Source organism: Erythranthe guttata, chromosome 7 (genome assembly GCF_056151865.1).
Source record: "Erythranthe guttata isolate IM_541 chromosome 7, IM_541, whole genome shotgun sequence".
In the NCBI taxonomy this organism is placed as follows: Eukaryota; Viridiplantae; Streptophyta; class Magnoliopsida; order Lamiales; family Phrymaceae; genus Erythranthe; species Erythranthe guttata.
Window position 1 is genome coordinate 13,149,399 of NC_142539.1, and position 16,943 is coordinate 13,166,341.

The following is a 16,943-nucleotide window of genomic DNA, read 5'->3' on the forward strand; positions in this document are numbered from 1 at the left end:
ACAATATAAAACCAATATATAGGAAGAATATAATAGGAGAAAGAGAGAAATAATAATACGTAGAAACCCAATTATGTTATGGATTGATTTACATGAAATATATATAGATAAATATTGCAAGATAATAGAGTTTAACTACGTAACTAAATCCTAACTAATCTAGGTAACTCAATCATACTAGAATCCTAATATTACAATAGTTCTATAATGTAATATTCTCCAACACAATATATTAAATCTATATTACACCAAAGGTCATGGATATAATCATAGTATAAAAACTTAAACCAGAACACAAATCAACAGAAAACATCCAATTCCATTTAATTTCTGAAAAGGAACAACGATGTCTGTGACATCAGCAGCAGATGGTATGTACAACATAATAATTTCCTATTTTTATATTAATATATAAAAAAATTATTTGAATCTATTTCGTTTTTTTTCAGAAGTCACCACCATGGAAACAAGAGATGCAACACCTGCACATTTCTTAATCAAGATTGAATCTTTCTCCTTGCTTGAAAAGTGTGGAATCGACAAATACGAGACTAAATTATTTGCTGCTGGAGAATACAAATGGTATGTATATTCTGCACTAAGTACATATTGCAATTTTTGCATGATAATTTCATCATGTAATGAACAATTTGTGAACATATACAGGAGACTAATAATCTATCCTGATGGAGACAACACTGTCGGAAAAGATTGCGACTATGTTTCCGTACATTTGGCTATGGCGGACACAAGTTCATTGCCTGCAAACTTTGAGGTCAATGTCGTCTTCAGCATCTTTCTCTTTAACCAAATTTCTGACAATTATCTTCCTTCACTAGGTATGTTTCTTCATCTGATCTTAATTCTTTAAATAATAACAAACTACCCTCATTTACTGTACGAAATATAAATGGGCAAATTACGGTCATCCCCTGAGTTATGGTCAAATTACTAAAACTCCTTTCATGTTTGAGTAATTACGCCACCCTCAACTATGTATTATCTTACGAAAATACTCCTCTAGAGATAAATTTAGAGATGTTAAATTGGTAAAATCGAACCGAAATTTCGGTACGCCAACAATTTATCTCGTTTTTTACCGAACTGAATATATGATTTGGTTTGGTACATAACCGAATTACATGAATTTTGTGTAAAAATATTTAAAATGAGGGGTTGCTGTAATTACTCAAACAAGAGGGTTTTTTTTCTTCGTAATTTGGTCATACCTCAGGGGTGGCCGTAATTTGCCCAATATAAATATACATATTTATTTGCAATAATTGTCTGTTGGCAGGAATAACAAGGCGTTTCCATGCAATGAAGTCGGAATGGGGATTTTCAAAATTTATTTCTAAGGAAATTTTGTTGGATCCATCAAACGGATATTTAGTCGATGACAAGTGTGTGTTTGGTGCTGAGGTTTTCGCCGTCAAAAGAGAAGCGCTCACTGAATGTCTGTATTTGAAGAATGTTGATATCCCTTACAAGCATGATTTCAAGATTTCAAACTTCTCCAAACTGCAAGGCGTTTGGGAATCTGAAAAATTTACTGCTGGAGACCAAGAATGGTATTATATTTATAATATTACAATATATATATATATATATATATATATATATATATATATATATATATATATATATATATATATATATATTAATGTTTTTTCATAGCTTGATTAATTTGACATGTCTATTAATTTGATGATAAATAATTTAGGAAGATTAATCTTTACCCGAAAGGAACTGGAAAAGCGACCGGCCGTTATGTGTCCATCTGTCTGCGCTGCTTCGAATCCAAAAGTGTCAAGGCATGTTATACCATATGCATCAAAAACCAGCTTTCTGATGAAAATCTTGAAAACAATGGTAAGTGTGCACAATTTGCTGAATCGAAGTTTTATTCTAGGATTTTCCGAATGATCTTAATATCAGTTCACTCTTTAATTTCAGTAACTATGTGATAGCAAAACGTCAAAAACATTGTTCGAAAAATGGTTGAAATTTAGAAGTTAGAATATGTAGGGATTATTGGAATAAATTGCACTAAATTATTTAACCCTCGTATTACGTATATATTTTTTTCACGGATTATCTTTTTCAGTTTGTCGTTAACTTTTAAGATGACGAGTACTTATTATCAGTGTGTACATGTCTGTTTTGCAGGTACTAAATGGTTTTCAGCTTCAAACAATTGGGGATGGCCTAGATTCATTGAGATTGCAACTATTAATGATCCTAAAAAAGGATTCATTGTGAATGACTCTTGTCTTTTAGACATTGAAATCTCTATCCTAGCTATTTCACATTGATCTCAATGTTGAACTAAATAATGTTTTCAATGTTTAAGAGTATGTTATTCGTCACGCTCGATGCCAACAAATATTTAGTCCTAATTGAATGACCATCTCAACCAAAAGCTTAAGCTGTTAGTGAAATGAATTATTCTATATTAATATCTCCAATACGCCCCCGAAAGTGCAGGCAGGACCTTTCATTTGGCCTGGCTCTGATACCATATTGAATAACCATCTCAACCAAAAGGTTAAGCTGTTAGTGAAATGTATCATTTTATATTAATATCTCCAATACTACTACTAGGGGTGAGCAAGTCGGACCCATCAACCCGCTACACCCGTCAAACCCGTGAAAAACCGCCCCGTTGGGACCGGACGGATAGATCCATCCATAGGATTGGGTCCTAAAATGGTGAAGAACCGTGGGTTTGGGTCTTAGACGGGTTCAATTTTTTTTAATACCCGTGTAACCCGTCCCGCCCCGCCATACAAAACGACGTCGTTTTGTTTACATTATATAGTATAATAAATTAATAATATTAATGAATAAATAAAGTATCTCTAGTGTATCAAATACATAAATCAACTAAACTATAATTGTGGAAGTAATAGCTATAAAGATTATGAAAATCTCTAAGAAAATGTAGGAAAAAAAGCATATATATACAACGGTCAACACACGGCAGAAAAAAAGGAAGAAAATGGTGTTGAATGGAGCTGAATAGCGTTGATTATGCTTGAAAAAACTATATTTATTTTATTTAAATTTTGTCTTTTAAGTTATGAATTAGTTATTTTTAGTTTTATATTAATTTTTATTTACTCTTGACATTTACATTATTTATGTTTGGTTTCAATTTAAAATTTTAGGTTATTCATTTTAGTTTCTAATTATTCTCCCGTAAAACTTATAAATTATATATAAAAAAAAATAGTTTAGACGATAACGGGTTTCGACCCGTAAAAGTTGGGTCCTACTACAAACCTGCCATGGACCCGCCTATCATAAACCCGTTAAAAACCCACAAGTTCGGTTATTCAAAATCAAGAACCGTTGTTTGACGGGACGAGAGCGGGTTTTGATAGAACCCGCGGGTTTATGGCCTGCGCACACCCCTAACTACTACTACTCTATTGTGCTTATTAGTATATTGATAAATTTCTTAGATAAGTATCAATAAACATTATAAAACTTGCTACAAAATATTGCATTTCACGCACAATGACACAACAACGTAAAAACGGGTCCAATGAGCAATGTCATTAAAATCGGACCGGACATAAGCTGATGGTGAGTTGTGTCGTGGTTGGACCGGAACCAAGAATAAAGGTGATGGAAGATGAATGACGAACAATGAAGAAGAACAATAAACAACATTACAAGAGTGGCTAAGAAAAACGGGGAAGAAAAATGGCAAGAACGATTGGTGAACTCCAAAAAAGAAGGAGCAATGTGACCATATATGATGTCAATTATGTAATACGGAAAGTAGCCTTTCTGCAATGTAAAAGAGTACAATATATATCCATAGCATAATGGACTCAATTAGGTCAAAGTAAAAAATAATATCTCTTACTTGCTGCTATTAGATAATTTTCTCTACAAATAAAAGATTCTGATAATCGACTCGTTTCTTTCTTTTCTATCTTCCCTGGGAGGGTTTTGTTTTATTACTTATGCCATAAATAATTGTCCTAGAGCAAAGATGTAGTAGCACTTTCTTTATTTGAGCAAAGAATTTCTCGGGTGTGAAACAAATGAAAATTACATCGCACACATCTAAAAGTTCAATGAAATTTTGTTCAAAGGACTTGGAACATACAGTGGGAAGGTGGTAATTATGTTAAAATGAATTATTTTTTCGTATTTCTTGACAAACACACTTGAGCTCTTTCATGGCTTTCATCTTGTTTATCATCGTTGGTTATGTGTGTATGTGTGTGTATGTGTTGTTTTGAGTGCACAACTACAGGGAAAATAACATTTTTCGTCCTCATACTTTACCCACTTTTTCAAAACTGTCCCTAAACATTTGAGATTTACAATAGTAATCCTCAATCATGCCATTTTTTGACAGAATTGGTTCGCCGTTAATTTTTGCAGTTAAGTTGGATGGAAAATGGCATGTTCTCACATGCCTTCAATTTACAACACTACATGAAAATGGACTTTCAACAAAACGCATTGCGTCTTGTTAAAACATATTTTTTATAATTATTATTTTTAATTAAAATTTATATAAAATCGAAATCACGTAAATTCCAAAAAAATCAACTCTTTCGGAAATATTGTTTAAAAAATCAAAATATAGTTTAAAACTTTAAAATATTGTTCCAAAATCGGCATTTTTGGAATTCAATTAATATATATCGTTTCAAACCAAAATAAAAAAACCCGATAGGAATTGGGGATTTAGAAATCTCCATTCCAATTTTCACCTCTAGTCAATTACAAAAATCTCAATTGTGAGACAATATGTCGAGTTTTAAATCATTCAATATGGGTGAAAATCGGAAAGGAGTTTTCTTATGCTGCCTAGTTTGATCGAATTTTTATTTTATTTTAAAATAATATTTTCATTCAATTTCCAAAAATTCCGATTTTAAAACACAATATTACTTTTGTAGACAATATTATGATTTTTTAAACAATATTTCTGAATTTATTTTGGAAAAAAATATCGAGTTTTAGATTATTAAATAAGGGTGAAAATTGGAACGGAGTTTTCTTACTCCGCCTATTACGATCAGATTTTTATTTTATTTAAAACAATAATTTTCATTTGGATTCAAGAAATTCCGGTTTTAAAACATTATATTATTATTTTAGACAATACTTCTAAAAATATGAAACAATTTATCGAGTTTTACATTATTAAATTAGGGTGAATATTGAAATGGAGATTACTTATCCCGCCTATTCGGATTGAATTTTTATTTTATTTTGAAACAATGTTTTCATTTGAATTCCGAAAATCTTGATTTTGAAAGCAATATTTCATTTTTTTTAAAACAATGTTTCAATTGTTTAAATAATATTTCTCAAAATATTTTAAATTTTTAAACTATATTTTGATTTTTTAAACAATATTTCAGAAACGAGTTGATTTTTTTGGGATTTACGTGATTTCAATTTTATATTAAATTTTAATTAAAAATAATAATTATAAAAAAAATTTGTTTAACAAGACGCCATGGGTGTTGTTAAAGTCCATTTTCATGTAGTGTTGTATATTGAAGGCATGTGAGAGGCACATGACATTTTCCATCCAACTTAACTGCAAAAATAAACGGTGGACCAATTATATCAAAAAATGGCATGATTAAGGACTACTATTGTAATTAACTCCAAAATGTTTAGGGACAGGTTTGAAAAAGTGGGTAAAGTATGAGGACGAAAAATGTTATTTTCCCCACAACTACACAAGGGAAATAACTTGTAAACGAATGTTTCTTTAGTTCAAATTTGAGCTTTTCTTGTAAAAGTTGAAATAACTTCAACACAATATATTGTATTACCAACTTAATTTTGGGAGACTCGAAATGGGTTTTTCAGGAGTCATGTATGTGCTTGGTGATTCTCTTGCAAAGTCAAAATGCGTGGTTCTCTACCCGTGTGCATGGCGACGTCATACTTCCATCAAAACTAACAGCAAAAACTAATGGTAGGACGAAAATTGTCTAAAAATAGCATCATTAGGAACCACTATTGTAACTCTAAAATTTTTAGGGACAATATTGAAAAAATAGGTAATGTTTGAGGACGGAAAATGTAATTTTCCCTAAATAAACCAAAGTTCTAACTAGTTACTCCCTCCGTCCCATATTAAATGTCATTTTGGATGGTTGCGGGAATATTAAAAAATTCAATAAATACGCATAGATTATATAAAACAAAAAACATAGCTAATACTAAAATACCTTTTTCATTAATTATTTTTCAATTAACTAATTAAAAGTGATCATGGGCAAATTTGATATAAAAAGCAATTAATGCTTTATTGGAACTCCAAACTAACAAATAATTTGGACAAAAAAAACACCCTGAAAAGATAAAATAACTCCCAAAACTAAACATCGAAATAAAAAAATCATTTTCACTAATAGTGTAATAATTATTTTAATTTGAAGTTGGCTTACAGTAGTGGATGTGTAAAAATTCTTTAATTATTTTGTCCGACCTATATTTTCAATTTGTGGTTCCAATGAAATTACAATTGTTGTATTGATCACACTAACGAGAAACCATATAACTTCTCCTTGAACGTAATAATAACACTCTCTGGGAAGTGAGAAAGGCTTGATGTAACCAAATAAGTCATTTCTTGGGAATTACAAAATATATAACCAATATATTAAAGGCAATAATTATTCATAGAAATCATATGGTATAAAAACTTCTACCATCACACAATTCGACAGAGAACATCCAAATACCCTTTAATTTCTTATAAGGAAACCACGATGTCTGTGACATCAGCAGCAGCAGATGATGGTATACAAGAGAATATTCTCTTCTTCACAAAATTATATTATACTAAAAAAGATTATTTGAATCCATTTCGTTTTTTTCAGAAGTTACCGCCATGGAAACAAGAGAGGCTTCGCCTGCACATTTCTTAATCAAGATTGAATCTTTCTGCTTGCTTGAAAAGTGTGGAATCGACAAATACGGGACTAAAGTATTTGCTGCTGGAGAATACAAATGGTATGTATATTCTGCACTAAGTACATATTGCAATTTTTCCATGATAATTTCATCATGTAATGAACAATTTGTGAACATATATACAGTTAAACCTCTATAAATTAATACAGTCTGGACCAACAAATTTCTATTAATTTAGCGAAATATTAAATTATCAAACTAATATTTAATTAGTTTTCAACGAGTCGGGACCGAGAAAAACTATTATTTAACCGAGATTATTAATTTATCGAGGTTCAACTGTATAGGAGACTAATAATCTATCCTGATGGAGACAACACTGTGGGAGAAGATTGCGACTATGTTTCTGTACATTCGGCTATGGCGGAAACAAGTTCATTGCCTACAAACTTTGAGGTCAATGTCGTCTTCAGTATCTTTCTCTTTGATCAAATTTCCGACAATTATCTTCCTTCACTAGGTATGTTTCTTAATCTGATCTTAATTCTTTAAATAACAAACTACCCTCATTTACTGTACCAAATATAAGTATTTTTTTGCAATAACTGTCTGTCGGTAGGAATAACAAGGCGTTACCATGCAATGAAGTCTGAATGGGGATTTTCAAAATTTATTTCTAAGGAAACTTTGTTGGATCCGTCAAATGGATATTTAGTCGGTGACAAGTGTGTGTTTGGTGCTGAGGTTTTCGTTGTCAAAAGAGAAGCGGTCACTGAATGTCTGTATTTGAAAAATGTCGATATTCCTTACAAGCATGATTTCAAGATTTCGAACTTCTCCAAACTGCAAGGCGTTTGGGAATCTGAAAAATTCAGTGCTGGAGACCTAGATTGGTATAATATTTTTAGTATTGCAATTTACATCAATATTAATTTGTTCATAGAGTAATTCGTTTAATACGAGTACTAATCTTTTTACAATTATAGGAAGATTTGTCTTTACCCGAAAGGAAACGGAGAAGGAGCCGGTCGTTATATGTCCATCTTTCTGGAATGTATTTGTTGGGCTAAATACCTAACACGCAAGTGCATGTATCGCAAACAATTAGTAAAAGTGGATTCGTGAGAGTCGGATGTCGATCCCACAGGGAATACTCAAATTACCTAATCCTAAGTACCAAATTCTAACAATTATGATTTTTATCCAGCCTACGCAGGTTTGTCAATTTTAATCAATTAAACAATTAAACTAATTAAGAAAGTAAATCACGAGAAAATATCAATATAAAAACAGATCTAGGATTTTATCTTCCCCCTATGCGATAATTCATTACCCAATTAAACATCTATCATGCAAGTTATGATTCCCGATTATTAACCCAAGACACTTAATTACTCATAACCCGCTGTCGCGTGTATTATGAGTCTATTATTCATAAACGATTCACTATATGTCTATGCAAACCTAGTATGAATAAAGCATTAAATAACAGGTCTCGAAAATAGCTACCTAAGGTATTATCTGTATGTCTACGATAATACATGCAATTAACACACTCATTCAGTGAAAACTACTCGAAGGCTCTTCTATCCCTGTTCTAATTATTAAAACGATCTGTCGATTCAATTCTAACAATAACACATAGCAACATAAATTAGCTAGGTTCATGCGCTAAATAAGATCAAATAGAAGAAATAATCATGGAATTTAAACTTGCATAATATTAGAAAAATTAGTTCGAATCACCACATAGGGTTCCAACAAAATCCTAGATTAAAAACTTAGCTACTCATGTTCTCTACGAAAAGCATAATAAAAATACGATAAATCATAAAAGTTCGAAAATAAAAATAAAAGTAAAGGGAGAACTATGATTAAGATTCGTCAAGTCTTTGTCTTCGTTGCTCCGTTCTCTTGCTCCTAGATTGCGTGTAAAAAGATAAGATGTCAATTGTGTGCTTTGCTTGGCCTTTATATAGGGTACAAAAATCTAAGAGGGCGGTTTCCTTGTGTAATTAAACTTCCTTCACTGCGCTTCTTCGTGAACTCGGACGGCCGTGCCAAAATTAAAGCTGAAACTCGGACGGCCGTCCGGTCTTTAATTCTTCGAAGTTTTGATTTTTTTACTTTTGGCCCACTTTTTCTCCAAAATTGCAGCTTTTACCCCATAAGTTTCAAATTCTTCAATTTGTACCTAAAATACAAATAATAACCATTTTAAGCACCAATTATCGTTAAAACACACCCAAAAGCCCAAATTAAAAGGTATGATTAAGTGTAAAAATATACACTTAACACCCCCCCAAACTTGAACTTTTGCTTGTCCTCAAGTAAATTCAGTTTATAAGCACAAAACTCGACTACACATCTCATTACATGGATCAATTGATCAATTTCACGCTTTCAGAACTTGTAATTATGATGACAATTTTTAGGCATTCGCAAGATCAACATTCAACGGCACTTAGTCACTCACTATCACCAAAAACCACAAATCATACAATTGCTTCAAGTATCCAATATTTGCAAATTAAAGATAGAAATAATTTATACTTACATGCATATATTTGACTCCAAATACTCACCAAATTATTCTACTCAACTAATATTGAGCATTAAGCTATTGGGATCATTGGGACTTTGTGGCTTTCAATTGTTAGGCTCTTTGGTTCGAGGTAGGAAATATGAGTATATGTGGCTATTGTTCTTGAATTGAGGTGATTACGCCGAAATTTGAAATACAAGCGTTGAAACAATGAAATCACCTCTAAGGACTTTAATAAACTCGATTCTCAAAAGTTCAAAAGTCTCCACTTTTGCTTTTGAGGCAATGGATCGAGCTTTCAAAACAATTCAACACTAGTCCTTACTTCCCCCTTTCTAGTCTCTTCTTCTTCTTTTTCTATTTTTTTTTTCTTTTTTTTTTTTTTTAAATTTAAGAAGAAGGACCTTATAAAAATTTTCAACCGAACTCCAGGGGTAATTATTTAAAAATCTCCACTTTTCTACCTTACACAATATTGACTAAAAGAAAGAACACCTTTTCTCCGAGGCTCAAATCAAGGTTCTAAGGATAAGTTCGATAAAAAGGTAGGCTTGAAAGGCTCAAACGGTTCAAAGAAGGCCCAAATCATATCCCAAATCACTCACTACCCAATACTTCGTATCATAAATGTCCTAAGGTGAGTTTTAAAACCGAACAAAGCATGATTTAGCACAAATAAATTTCAAATTTAAAATACAAAACATTCAACCAAAGCATTGCACAAGGTGTGATTCCTAGCAATAATTCACTTCTACGTTCCGTTGAATCGAAAGCTAAACGAATATCTAATCCTTATCAACATAAAACAAGTATTCTCATCATCAAACATTGATCATCTCTCATCATCATAATTCATCGATGCATCGATCCAAGCAAAACTATTTTATTTTTTTTAACAAAGGAAATAATAAAAAGACAACTAAAACAAAACCTAAAACATGCAAACTAACACTCAAGCGAAATACAATTAAAATGCACATAAAAGAAAACAAATAATTAACCAACCCCAAACTTAAAATTCACATTGCCCTCAATGTGATTTGCCCGGAGTTTAAGGATAGAAAACACCTTGTTTAAGCGTCTGGACCATCATCGGGTTGCTCACCAACTCCACCTTGCTCATGAGCATCACCATCCTTCTCATCCTCCAATAGCTCGGGTATCGGCTCAAGAATCGGTGCGGGCAACGGGTCCAGTTCGATGCACCCGGGAGTACCGCATGCCAAATGGCGCACAATGGCTTGGAGCATCTTCCCCGACCACCGTTGAAGAGATTCGATTGTGCTAACTTTGTGCTCCACCGTGGCTAACCGATTTCTAGTAATAACCAAATCTCGCTCCATTCTCCTTTGAAAACGGCGGTCCGAACTTGTGCTTGGACCCTCGGGTGGAGCTAATTGTTGGCCATCGACGGGTTGCTCTCCACCATGATGGGTGCCTTGAATTGTCGGGCCGCAAGGTTACTAATCGGCTTCCGAATTTGTGTGTCAATATCCGTCGTTTTGGTTGGAACCTTCGCCTTCTTGCATAAACCGGTAACGAGGCAAGGTAAATAGAACCCTTTGGAGGTGTTGGTCATGGATATCCAAAAGCGGTCGGATATGATTTCTCCAATATTGATCGGTGTGCCCTTTAAAATGTAATATCCAAGAGCACACCTTTCATGGTTCACTTGAGTCCACGAGCGGGTGGGGATGAGGTTAGCGCATATGAAAGTAAGGCACGCCTTGCCTATTTGGTGAATGCATTTCCACTTCAACTCGTATTCCTCCTCGGTGGAGAATTCGGACCAAATTGGGGGCCGATCGCACAATACCTCGCCGAGTTGATCTTTTGTTACTGCGAGTTGCATTTGTTCCCAATTGAATGGCTCATGTCGGGTGTTGTAGAAGGAGTTGATGGCCTTGGCACTCCAATCGACCCGCTTCCCTCGAACCGTGCTCGTCTTCCTATCCGAAGTTAGGAGGATATGTGTGTTGGCATAGAACTCGAGGACCAAAGACAAGTTTATCGACTCCTCCGGTTCCAACAATGATTGCCACCCTCGTCGTATGAATTCTTGATTCAACGGTTCAAATTGCGGTAGGGTGACCGTATATGCGCGCTCCGTCACAAGTTTCTTCACCGTTTGTTTTTCAAAACGGACCTTTGAGCCTTCCACACAAAAGGCGTCTTCATCGGGAGTTGGAACGTGGTCGGCTTTCTTGCCCTTCCCCTTTCCTTTTGAAGTGCCTTCTCCGTCACGTCCTCTTTTTCCCATGATGTGAGAATGCTTTGTGGAAGGGATTGGAAGTGAATTGGTGTGCAAAATTTCCCCCACACTTGACTCGGGCAAATCGTCGAACACCTTGTAGGTGTTCCTTGTTGAATGAGTTTTTGGAGAAATTTGCACCTTCCTTGAATCCTCCCTGCAAGAATCAACAAAAATTCACAGTATTCGAGTGTTATGTGTGTGTAGTTGGTGGATATTTGGCGAAATTATGCAAAGAAAAGGGAAAATTTTTAGAAGAGGAGGCTAGGGTTCGAAGTGGGAGAGAGAGGGGATTTGAAATTGTGAAAATTGTGGTGTGGAAACCCTTCTTTAATATGCCTGTTTTTTGTTTCGCACGGCCGTGTGAATAATTGCACTGTTTTCCCGTACGGCCGTGCGAAATTCAAAATGGGGCAGTAGCCTTCTGTTCTTCGCACGGCCGTGCGAGATTTAAGTGTAATTTCCGCACGGCCGCACCCCAAGTCAGATTTGGCAGTAGCCTTCTCCGATTCTCAGACGGCCGTGCGAATTTTCAGTTAATTTTTCGCACGGCCGCGCCCCACACCGAAATTATACCGTAGCTCCTCTCAAATCTCACACGGCCGTGTAAGATTTCTGCCTTTTTCTTGCACGGCCGTGTGAAATGCGAAAATTGCATTTTAACCCCTGAAAAAAAAATCTTATTTCGTTAGTGTGCATGCTTTTCAATAAAAAAATAAAAACAAAAAACTAACAAAACTAAAAAAAATAAAAGAAAGAAAAATGAAATCTCGGGTTGCCTCCCGAGAAGCGCTAAGTTTACAGTCTTCAGCCAGACTTTGTCTGCTTCTTTGTTCAAGCTAACGTGACCGAGGTCACTTGACGATTGAATTCTTCTCTCCGGTAATGCTTGATTGGTTCTTTAGGTGGCCACATCCTCCTTGCACGTTCATCGCCGTTAGCACCCCAACTCTTTTGACTATCTCTCGGAGGAGTTGAAATTGAGTCCGCAAAATAGACTTGCTCCTTCCGATTCGCTTTTCCGCCATCATCTCTTGCACTCAAAGATGCTTTCCCATGGTCCAAGATCAAAACATCAAATTTTTCATGATTTGTAAAATCCATAAGATCAATAGTAAAGCACTCATTATTATCACATTGATTTTTATTAGTACTAAAAACATTGAATTTGATTGTTTGATCATGCACCGTCATTGTAAGATCACCACTAGCACAATCAATTAGTGTTTTCGACGTGGCTAAAAACGGTCTCCCTAAAATAAGAGGTATCTTCCTATCTTCATCTATATCAAGTATAACGAAATCAACAGGAAAGATAAATTTGTTCACTTTTACTAACACATTCTCTAAAATACCTTTTGGGTAAACTAAAGACCTATCGGCTAATTGAAGAGTTATAGCCGTCGGTTCAATTTCACCTAACCCAAGATTTTTATAAGTGGAATAAGGCATAAGATTAAGGCTAGCGCCTAAATAAATGAGCGATCTAAAATTTTTACCTCCTATAGTACAAGAAATAGTGAACTTACCTGGATCGCCGAGTTTTTGTGGAAGGGGCCGTGTAAGAATTGCACTGCATTGCTCCGTGAGTTGGATCATCTCGTTCCCTTGCAATTTCTTCCTCTTTGTCACGAGATCCTTAAGGAATTTCATCCACTTTGGCATCTTTTGAAGGGCTTCGATAAACGGGATATTTATGTGAATTTCCTTCAACTTGTTCAAAAATCCTTGGTATTCGGCATCGAGCTTCTTCTTTAGAAGCTTTTGAGGATATGGAATTGGAGGGGCTCGTGATTTAACCGTGGATGATAGTGGTTCTTCGTGAGTTGCTTCTTTTTCCCCAATCACGCTCGGCTTCTCGATTACCGTGTTTTGCTTCCCTTTTCGTGGGGCTTCCTCCAATTGTCTCCCATTCCTTAAACTTACAGCGTTGCACTGCTCGATGTTGTTCTTCCGAGGATCTTCCGTATTCGACGGCAGTGCTCCTGACGGCCTCGCGTTTAGCTGTGTTGCAAGTTGACCCATCTGTGTTTCCAAATTGCGGATGGATGCTTGGGTAGACATCATAAATTGGGCTAAGATATTCGCGAGGTCTCCACCTTGAGGTGGAGCTTGAGGCGGATTTTAGAATCCGGGAGCTGGTCGTGAATAACTAGGAGGTTGGCCTTGAGGTGGTGCTTGCCTTTGTCCTTGCTGATTTCCTCCCCACCCAAAGTTAGGGTGATCTTTCCATCCCGGATTATAAGTGTTGGAGTACGGGTTCCTCTGTTGTCTGTTCGTGTCATGCACCTAATTTAGAGACTCCGTTTCTTTTACGCACTGGTCGGGAACTTGGACTGCATGGACTTGCTGAGTTTGCAAAGCCGCTACTTGCTTTGATAGCTTCTCTAACTGGGTCGTGATTGCAGTGACCCCGTCTAACTCCAAAATTCCTCCCGTTTTCACGGCCCCGCTATTTGACCGATCCGATGCCCGCATGTATTTATTTCTAGCGATTCGCTCCAAAAGTTCGTATGCTTCGTCGTAGGTCAAACTCATGAACATTCCTCCAGCTGCAGAGTCGAGAACGGTCCTCGAGTTGTCTTGCAATCCATCGTAAAATATTTGCAGTTGGCGCCACTCTTGAAGTCCGTGATTCGGGCACCTCCTTATTAACTGTTTGAACCGCTCCCACGTCTCGAATAATGCTTCACCGGCTTCTTGAATGAAGTTTTGTATTTCTCTCCGGATTCTCTCAATTTTTTTTGGGGAGTTGTATGTGTTCATGAAGAGTTGTGCTAGCTGGGGCCAAGACGAGATGGAGTGCGGTGCGCGAGTTTGTAACCATTCTCGAGTTGCTCCTTGTAAAGAGTGCTTGAACAGGCGGAGTTGCAGTGCTTCGGGTGATACCCCGTTCATCTTGTGCGAATCACACGTTTCGAGAAAGTTGACCAAGTGGAGATGTGGATCTTCATGAGCTAGTCCGCTGAATAACCCATTGTTTTGGAGCATAGTGAGGAGTCCCGCTCGAATTTCGAAATTGTTGGCTTCAATGGGGGGCTGCTGGATGCTTGATTGAAACCCGTTGAGTGTTGGAACGGTGTACTCATGCAATGCTCGTTGACGAGGTGGTGGATTAATTAGCTGACGTTGCTCTTGCTCATTGACGATTTCTCCCGCCGCATTCGGTAGGCGCACTTGGTCATCTCCCCTACGATTAATCTCTTCTTCCATCGTTGCGGGAGCATTTCGAGCTAACCGTTGATTTCTCCTGGCTTGCCTAAACGTTCGCTCAATTTCGGGATCAAGAGGTAGCAAGTTCGTGTCGTGTGCTTTTCGCATAAAAAGTACCTAAAACAAAAATAATAAAAAATAAGATAAGCAAATAAAATAATTAACTAAAATAAATAAAATGGCTGAAGTAAGAAAAATTGCTCAATTTTAATATTAGGATAAATAAATAATTTAGTCGTATTCCCCGGCAACGGCGCCAAAAACTTGTTGGGCTAAATACCTAACACGCAAGTGCACGTATCGCAAACAAGTAGTAAAAGTGGACTCGTGAGAGTCGGATGTCGATCCCACAGGGAATACTCAAATTACCTAATCATAAGTACCAAATTCTAACAATTATGATTTTTATCCAGCCTACGCAAGTTTGTCAATTTTAATCAATTAAACAATTAAACTAATTAAGAAAGCAAATAATCACGAGAAAATATCAATATAAAAACAGATCTAGGATTTTATCTTCCCCCTATGCGATAATTCATCACCCAATTAAACCTCTATCATGCAAGTTATGATTCCTGATTATTAACCCAAGACACTTAATTACTCATAACCCGCTGTCGCGTGTATTATGAGTTTATTATTCATAAACGATTCACTATATGTCTATGCAAACCTAGTATGAATAAAGCATTAAATAATAAGTCCCGAAAACGGCTACCTAAGGTATTATCTGTATGTCTACGATAATACATGCAATTAACTGTTGGTATAATTATAAACAATCTGCGTAAACGAAAAATACTTACTTTTTTGTCGAAAAGAGGAATTGCGAAAAACACAAAGAACGATCGAGGCTTGCGAAAGCAATTCCCTTAAGACAATATTTCCGGGCTGTCAATGGTGCACAGTCTCTTCCCGGTAGTCTCCCAAGGTACAACGATCGGTTGTCAAATATTTGCACGAATATTCGACCCACGGCGAACTTGAACAACGAACGGAACTTTGACGAAGGAAAAGAAAAATATGGAGAACTATCTCTTAATTGCCGATTAAATTCAGTACAGAATTGGCCAGATTCTGCCTTTATTTATAGGTTGTAGAGATCCAATCACAGAGGGTTGCAATGGTTGGAAAAGAAGCAGAAGGTTGTGTCTCTTCTTTTTACGAGTTCAAAAAAGCGTAGGAAAATTAATTGGTCATGGGCCAATTAATTAAATATTTGGTTTGGGCCAAATATTTTTTTATTTAGATTTTGGGTCAATTAATTTGACTAATTATTAAATGTCCCCAAAAGTAATATTTGTAGACACATAAACCCAAACTAGTCCTATCACTCGATCACATCGAGTGCACATCTTTTGAACTTTAACCATTTACTCAAGACAATTTTCATTCACTTTACTTCATGATTATAATCAAGTAAATAAATGAAATTAATCTTTACATAATTTAATTAATATTACTCAATATTAATTATTGAAAATCATGAAAATTCCAACAATCCCCCATATGAATAAAATTGTTCTTCCAATCTTATCGCATAAGATTTATTTGACAAAATTCCTTAGTGAATAGTACAGCATCGGGATAGGTGAAATATTTCATCTTGAACCTTCCCTAGTCAAAGCTTATCGGATTTACGTAGCCAATCGGTGAATTATTTCATGTTGAACCGTCGGCTGTTTGTGTAAACCAAGACAATAAACTTAACACCATACTAAACGAACTTGTTCAAGTTCTCGGTTGTGTTCGTTTTGGCCCTGAACATCCTCGGGTTCTGCGAGTGCTTTAGAGAATTCCAGCCTTTAAGAGTTCTCAACGAGCCGACCCAGCTCACACTAACATAGGTGACCGCATCTATAAAGAGTATCCTACTATACCCCACTTGTAAATTACAAGATATAGACGTCATTAAAAGCAATAGCTTAACCTTTTTGAACGTCGTAGGTTGCACTTATTGCATCATAGGAATAAGATGGAGTTAAAACTCCTAAGTGCTCCATTCATTTAAGTTACACAGAACTG

The 16,943-nt window shown here is 35.7% G+C and overlaps 2 protein-coding genes across 2 annotated transcripts; both read left to right on the forward strand.

Annotated features, from left to right (window-relative positions):
- Window positions 1–346: 346 nt before the first annotated feature.
- LOC105953888 (uncharacterized) lies at window positions 347–2,315 on the forward strand. The gene is made up of 6 exons (XM_012977570.2): window positions 347–371; window positions 450–582; window positions 667–839; window positions 1,298–1,571; window positions 1,724–1,872; window positions 2,170–2,315. The coding sequence occupies exons 1-6, from the start codon at window positions 347–349 to the stop codon at window positions 2,313–2,315; spliced, it is 900 nt and encodes a 299-aa protein (XP_012833024.2).
- Window positions 2,316–7,329: 5,014 nt separating this feature from the next.
- On the forward strand, window positions 7,330–7,857 carry LOC148769736 (ubiquitin C-terminal hydrolase 12-like). Its single transcript, XM_088820320.1, has 2 exons — window positions 7,330–7,429; window positions 7,529–7,857. The coding sequence occupies exons 1-2, from the start codon at window positions 7,330–7,332 to the stop codon at window positions 7,855–7,857; spliced, it is 429 nt and encodes a 142-aa protein (XP_088676446.1).
- The last annotated feature ends 9,086 nt before the right edge of the window (window positions 7,858–16,943 follow it).